The sequence below is a fragment of the Tamandua tetradactyla genome, chromosome 2 (assembly GCF_023851605.1).
Source record: "Tamandua tetradactyla isolate mTamTet1 chromosome 2, mTamTet1.pri, whole genome shotgun sequence".
NCBI classification, from domain to species: Eukaryota; Metazoa; Chordata; class Mammalia; order Pilosa; family Myrmecophagidae; genus Tamandua; species Tamandua tetradactyla.
In genome coordinates, this window is record NC_135328.1 from 214,345,703 (window position 1) to 214,352,853 (window position 7,151).

Consider the following 7,151-nt stretch of genomic DNA (forward strand, 5'->3'; position numbering starts at 1 on the left):
AGGGCAGAGAGCCCAGCAACCTGTTTCTAACAAGTGTCCAGGGTCATCTCTGCATGCTCACCTTCAAGAACCACCCTTGTAAGCTAAAGCAAGTTCCAGAACTTGCTTAGCAGGCCCAGTGGGCTTACTGCTGGTTCGAGAGCAATGAAGATAATGTGCTAAGTTTCCCATAAAGTTAAAATAAGTCCCTATTCCTGTCCTTTTTCTTTGTGACAATCCCCCCCACACACACACAACTTTTTTATTTAAAAAGTTGATGAGCAAAGGCAGTGAACTGGTGTCTCTCTAAATATTCTTTCTTGAAAATAAAACATTGCCAACCCAATGCCAATCCCCAGATGTGTTTTTGAAATTTCACTGGTGCAGGGACCTGAAAGCTCTGAAGTAGGGATAGAAGCCTTGGGAGTGTTTGCAGAACAGCCATAGTTTCATCTGAAAGGAGCTTCGAGGATCAAGGAGGATGGGACAAGTTTATGGAAGGGCTTGTTTAAGCCAGTGAGGAAGTGTTTCTGAACCGTGACTGATGTGACAGATGTGCTTTGGAAAGAGTAACCTGGCAGGGTCAACTGGCTTGCAGGCTGGAAGGAGAACTGAGGAGCAGAAGGGTTCTTTACTCAAGGACTCAGTGCTGCTGTTACTGGTCCCTGAGGCAGCCTGCCATGGCGTTTTCAACCCAGTAACACCTGTAATGGCCAAATTTGTCCCCACGCACAACCACAGCTGTCTGGCTGGCTGAACACTATGCTTAGAAAATGACTCTCACTACTAACTGCAAGCAGTTGTCTCCAGAGATAGGTACATACGCCTGTGCAACCCCATTCAAACCATTGCCTGGGTGAGAGACCACGCCCCTCCTTAACCCTCTCCTCCCGTTATAAGCTATCCACACTTCTTAGATAGTTAGGATAGTTTCCCCACTAGACAATATTGCTTTATAAAAATTTTAAATCATATTGGTTGAAACGTGGGGAAGCCTTGTAATGCTGCTAACTTGGTTTTCTCCCTCCTTATTTTCAACGCCAATTGTGACTGACCGAACTGTGCATTAGTGACTACTTCTGACAAGACCACAATTTTTCCTCCTTGTGGTTTGACGTTGGGTGGCCTTTCTGGGCTCATGGTGCTACACATCTGGGAGCTTTTCTGTCTGTAGTTTATACTGGGCCTTTGTTTTCTTTAAGCCCCGAACAGTTTGAATTAATACTATCTACCCCAGCCTTAGAGGCCCCACTTGCTGAGACCACAGTTCCTTTACAGGAAGACGAAGGATGTCATTTATGGTCCTTCCCATTTGAGAAGAACAGCTTTGTTTAACTTGGAGGAGGAGGGGATGGACTTGATCCTCCACTTTCCCCTGTGCTGTGCCTGGAAGAAAGCCAACACAACTGGCTCCCTAAGGACCAGCGTCCTGCCTCCCGCATTCCCTCAGACTGTGAGTGTCCAGAGCCTGCTGTCTGCAGAGCCTGCCCTCCCCCAGCCTCCTGGAGGCTGGTCTGGCTCAGGATACATAGGCAGTTACAACTCAGGAGTAAATGCCTTGGTGGAGAACAGGGTGTGATGGGAACACTTTGACCCAAGTACAGGGTTTGATCCAGTCAATACTGTTCTCTCATCCTCTATGTTATCTGTTCTCCGGAATGATATGGGGTCCTGTATCAGTAACAGAGGGGCTGTCTCCTAGAAATTCTTTAACTGCCTTCCTTACCTTCCTTTAAAGGAGCATAAAGTCAAATAAGGCACTCTAGTGCTGCAAGACCTGAGGCTTGCACTCACTGATAAACAATATCGCTATTCACCTCGGTTTAGACACAAGAACATGCTCCACACCTCCAAGTGGAGGCTGCAAAATGTCAGTCAAAAAAAAAAGAGAGCTACAAAAACACCTCTGACATGTCACCAAGTAGCTCATACCAGTTTCCTCTCCCTTCCTTGCCATTCGAAGTGCGTAAGAGCAATTAGCATTTAATGTTTCGCAATTAGCATTCTTAATGTGATTCCGAGAAGTTCCTTGACATTTCCATAAAAACAGAAAGCACATTTCCCGCCCACCCTTGAAGGAGCAAGACCCAGTTTGTCAAAAAATCGCGCGCCAGTCATTTTTGGTGTTGAATACGAATGTGCCGGCCTCTTCCGGAACACTGCTGGTAAATTTAGAAACCAATTAGGAAAAACTTTCCTATTCAGCAGCCATAGGTTGATCGCTCAGCGAATCCACAGAAAAAATGGCTAAATCGAGCTAGTTAAATAGCGAAGCTGTGATGATCCTTTTCAAGTAGATAAAAACCTTAAGTGGGAGCCGAACAAACCGCACAGTCTGTTGCAAGTCCAAGAAGGAATCAAATTTGGGGACGCAGCGGGAGATACATTATACACTCACTGCGGTGCAACAACGTAACCCTTTGCCCTGCCAAGTAGCCGCCCGCTCCCCTCTCTCCAGCCTAAAGGCTGAGACCCGCGGTCCGCACGTGCCCGCGCTGGAACCCTCGGCGCAGGACGGGAGGTGCAAGTTTCCGCTCCTGATCCCGGCACCGCCTCGCCCCGTCTCAGCAGCCCCGGAGCCCGGCCCGGAAGAGGGCAGCGTCTCGGGCTCCGGGTCCGGAGGAGCTGCACCACCCCGGCAGGCGCGGGCCTGTGGGCGGGACCCCGGGCCCCTCCCGCCGGCCAACCCCGCCCCGGAACCCCCCCGCGGCCCGGCCGCCCGGCCCCCTGGCCCCAGCCCCACGTGGCCCCTCGGAGCGGGCCGCACTACCCTGCTGCCGCCAATGGACGGCCCGCCCCAGCCACTCGGCGCCGCGCTGCGGGGCCGACGGCCAATGAGCGTGCTCGCAGCGAGGGCGGGGACGCGCCGGCGATTCGCCGCGGTCCGGCTCCCGCGCCACCATTGGAGGGCTAGGGGCCCGCCCCCTGCCAGCGGGCCCCGCCCCGCCGGCCGGGTTAGGTTGCGGCGCGGGCGGCGGGCGGAGCTGGTCCCGTTGTGCCGCGGCTCGGCTCGGCCTGCACTCCCGGGCCCGCGCCGCGCGCCGCCCGCCCGCCATGGATCCCGGCCCCGACGGCCCCGCCGCCCCCGGCCCCGCTGCCATCCGTGAGGGCTGGTTCCGCGAGACGTGCAGCCTGTGGCCCGGCCAGGCCCTGTCGCTGCAGGTGGAACAGCTGCTGCACCATCAGCGCTCGCGCTACCAGGATATTCTTGTCTTCCGCAGGTACCGGCACCCCCCCGAGCCCCGCCGTGGCCCTCAGCCCAGGCCACCCCTGCCCGACGCCCTCCCGGACCCCTCCAAGCCGAGATCCCAGCCGGGAGTCCCTCCTGCCCTGGCTCGCGCCAGTCCCGGGGCTTGCCTTCCCTTAGCCTGAGGACGCCCCCTGCGCCCTCTCTGCCCCCTGCCCCACTCTCTCTGCAAAGCTGTCAGAAGTTCCCGTGAGCCGGGCCCGTCTCCCTTGGTCTGCTCCCCACCCCGATCCCATCTCCCTGGACTGGGGCCGCGTTTCGGGTGGTCCCTTCGGCGGGGAGGGGCCCCCAGTTTGCGCCGAGCTCCACGTGTCAGTCCCGGGACACGTCAGAGCCCGGGGAACCCGAGCGCAGATCCAGCCCCCGCGCCCCGGCCTGCCTGCTGCCCTCGCCACGTGTCACCCCTGGGACCCCTTGGGCGGGCGAGGGAGACCGTCTCACCCAGAGCAGGTCGGGCCCCGTCCGCCTCCCGGAGGAGAACCAGGTCCTAACTGCCCCCGCACCCTCCCCCCACCCAGTAAGACTTACGGCAACGTGCTGGTGCTGGACGGCGTCATCCAGTGCACCGAGCGGGACGAGTTCTCCTACCAGGAGATGATCGCCAACCTGCCGCTCTGCAGTCACCCCGACCCGCGCAAGGTACGCGCTGCGCCCCTGCGGCCAAGCGGGGCCTGGCCTGCTCCTGGAGGCCCCTCACTGTTCTTTCACCCCAGGTGTTGATCATCGGGGGCGGGGACGGCGGCGTCCTGCGGGAGGTGGTGAAGCACCCCTCGGTGGAGTCTGTGGTCCAATGCGAGATTGACGAGGTGAGTGCGCACGGCGGGGTGTCGCCGCCCCAGGCCCTGCACCCGCCTCTGCCAGCACAACCAGAGCCCCTCACCTCCCATCCCCATGTGACAGCAGTGCCTCCGACCTTGCTGACAACATTGGTGGGAGGGGGTGCTGACCACCCCAAATCGGGTGGGTATCCTTGGTGAGGCCCGAAGTGGGAAATACAGAAAGCCACTTTTGGTGGGGCGGTTTGGTTTGGGGGTGTGGAGAGCGCAGGTTGTGGGAGGTGAGGCTTGAGTGGCAGGTGGGAGGTAGCCATGCTCTCCCTGTTTTGCGGATGTGGAAACTGAGGTCCCACAGTGGGAATGGCTTGCTGGAGTTGACCTGGGTGTCAGACACTGCCAGGGCACCCACTCGGGTCAACCCGGGTGCTCAGCCTCCTCCCACCCTTCCCCCACCCCAGGACGTCATCCGGGTCTCCAAGAAGTTCCTGCCAGGCATGGCGGTTGGCTACTCCAGCTCAAAGCTGACGCTGCACGTGGGTGATGGTTTTGAGTTCATGAAACAGAACCAGGATGCCTTTGATGTCATCATCACCGACTCCTCAGACCCCATGGGTGAGTGAAGGATGGGGTTCCGAGTCCTCTGGCAACCCCCGCAGGGCTTAGCCAGGGTTTATTCACTGCCCCCACCCTGCCTCTTTCACGGACAGGCCCAGCTGAGAGCCTCTTCAAGGAATCCTATTACCAGCTCATGAAAACAGCCCTCAAGGAGGATGGGATTCTCTGTTGCCAGGGTGAGCCCGAGGCTCCAGGCAATGGGGTGGGGGCCTGGGTGGGGTAGGGCTGGCCCCACCCAGCGCTGACTGCCAACCCCTCCAGGCGAATGCCAGTGGCTACACCTGGACCTTATCAAGGAGATGAGGCTGTTCTGCAAGTCCCTCTTCCCCGTGGTGGGTTACGCCTACTGCACCATCCCCACCTACCCCAGCGGCCAGATCGGCTTCATGCTGTGCAGCAAAAACCCGGTGAGCTGGGGCTGCCCCGGGGCTGGGGAGTGGGGCGGTGGGCACAGGACTCCCCTGACAACTTCCTCTCCCTTCCCCAGAGCACCAACTTCCGGGAGCCTGTGCAGCAGCTGACACAGAAGCAAGTGGAACAGATGCAGCTGAAGTACTACAACTCGGATGTGCACCGCGCAGCCTTCGTGCTGCCCGAGTTTGCCCGCAAGGCAAGTGGCCCTCTGGACGGTGGAGGGTTGGGGTGCAGATCCAGAGCTCCCTGGGTGCGGGCGGGGAGCCGTCCAGCTTCCCTGCACAACCCAGAAGCCCCCTGACTCGGCATTCTGCCCACCTCCAGGCCCTGAACGATGTAAGCTGAGCCCAGGTGCCGCCCCGCGGGACACCAGCCCAGGAGCCTCCAGCGTGCTGGCCCAGCTGCCCTGGACAGGACCCTCTGCAGGCTCTTGCCCACCAACCGAGTGTTAACAGGCCCCAGATGCTGCCGGCCTGCCCTGCTGGGTGGACTGTCTATGTGGCGTCCAGCCTCCAAGCCTCTACCAGCTGTGTACAGCACCGTCTCCAAACATGTGTATTTATAACAAAGTTCTAAATCGTGTGTCCCCTGACCTTGTCTGGGCCACGCAGGGCCCTCCCTGCATGACCCTCCACCCATGGCCCAGAGGGACAGAGCCGAGATCAAAGGGAATCCAGTCCGGTCCTGAGAAGCTGGGTTTGCTGTTTCCTCTGTTCCCTCCAGCAAGCCCCGAGCATGGGTGGTGGTGACACTCCTTGGGGCCAGGGCTGGGGGCTGAAGTCAGGGTGGGGCTCAGAGGGGCTTCGGTTTCTCCTGGGGCGTTCACAGGAGAGCCAGGACCACTCACAGGAGGAGGTCAGGCCCCACCCTGCCGTGGGCTCTAGAGGAGCCCTGGGAGTCAGAACCCTGGGCCGGTTCAAACAAATCAGAAGTTTATGTCCCGACATGCAGAGCTGGGTTCAGACCCTGCCTGGACCCCCTCTTGAGTGGCCTCAGGCACAGGCCTAAAAGCTCCCCCACAGTGTTGAGGATTAAAACCGCACGTGTGTTCATTTCCCAGGGCCTGCCCATGCAGAAAAAAAAAAACACATGGGTGCAGCACAGTGCTGTCCCCTCTCCAAGGTGCTGAAGCTCCACCCCGGTGCCCCAGGCCCTCCTTCCAGGGAACTGTCCAAAAGGGCTGGGGGTGGGGGGGTCTGGGAAAGGGGGGCCTCCGCGCACCCTCCACTGCCGACCCAAAGGCTGGAGTTGGGGTTCTGCAGAGTTGAACGACCATCCCGCCCCCCAAGTCTGGGCTGGGCAGAGCCATGCCCCACAGTGGGCTAAACTTGAGTGGCCTCGAGCCTGGCCATGGTGCAGGAATCCCCACCCTGAGCAGGAAGTGGTTTTGTGACACCTGATACAATGGCAGGGAGTACGGGTCCAGCCTTGCCACCAACTCTTGTGGCCTCAGGCTAGTCACTGCCCTCTCTGGGCTCCATACCTCCTCAGGTGTTCAGGATTCTGAGTCCTCAGACCTTTGACCCTGGGTCAGCCGCTCTGAACTCAGTTAACCTCCTCCCCACTTAGGGGCACTTAGACAGAGCCGGGACTCAGTGTCAGCTGCTTGGCAGAGCCAGCTGTCACTCAAAGAGCAATGCCTAGAATGAAGGACACACTGACAGCCACCTGCAGGGGTCAGGCCACCATTCTCAGGCCCTCAAAGCATGGAGAATGTGAGGACAGGGAATGGGGTGGTTCCAGGTCCCACACCCTGTGTCCCCTTAGTCTGGGAGCCTTTCCCCAAGGTCTCCGGATCTCCATTCTGCCTTCCATTAAGCTCTGTGGCTTTGATGAGCCACTCAATTCCTCTGATCTGTTACCCCTTCTAGAGAGTGGGAGCAATAACCTGTACTCAGAGTTTCGATGATGCCATGTGCACTGAGCATTATGGCTCTGCACTGGGAAATCAGGGCAGAAAAAAAAGGGGAGATGGCCCAGGTGCGAGCTGAAGCCTGGCCCCAAGTTGCAGGAACAGCTGGTTGCCATTTGAGCCACAATAACGCCTGGCCTTGAGGTTGAAGTTGTCAGCAGCATAAACCCTCCACTTCTCCAGCTTTTAGTCAAGTCTCCTATATGCT

The 7,151-nt window shown here is 58.6% G+C and overlaps 1 protein-coding gene across 1 annotated transcript; it reads left to right on the forward strand.

Moving 5' to 3' along the window:
* Nucleotides 1-2,957: 2,957 nt before the first annotated feature.
* On the forward strand, nt 2,958-5,608 carry SRM (spermidine synthase). Its single transcript, XM_077151339.1, has 8 exons — nt 2,958-3,200; nt 3,745-3,865; nt 3,940-4,032; nt 4,461-4,614; nt 4,710-4,793; nt 4,879-5,024; nt 5,105-5,227; nt 5,356-5,608. Exons 1-8 carry the CDS (start codon nt 3,034-3,036, stop codon nt 5,374-5,376), a joined length of 909 nt encoding a protein of 302 aa, XP_077007454.1. The 5' UTR covers nt 2,958-3,033; the 3' UTR covers nt 5,377-5,608.
* The last annotated feature ends 1,543 nt before the right edge of the window (nt 5,609-7,151 follow it).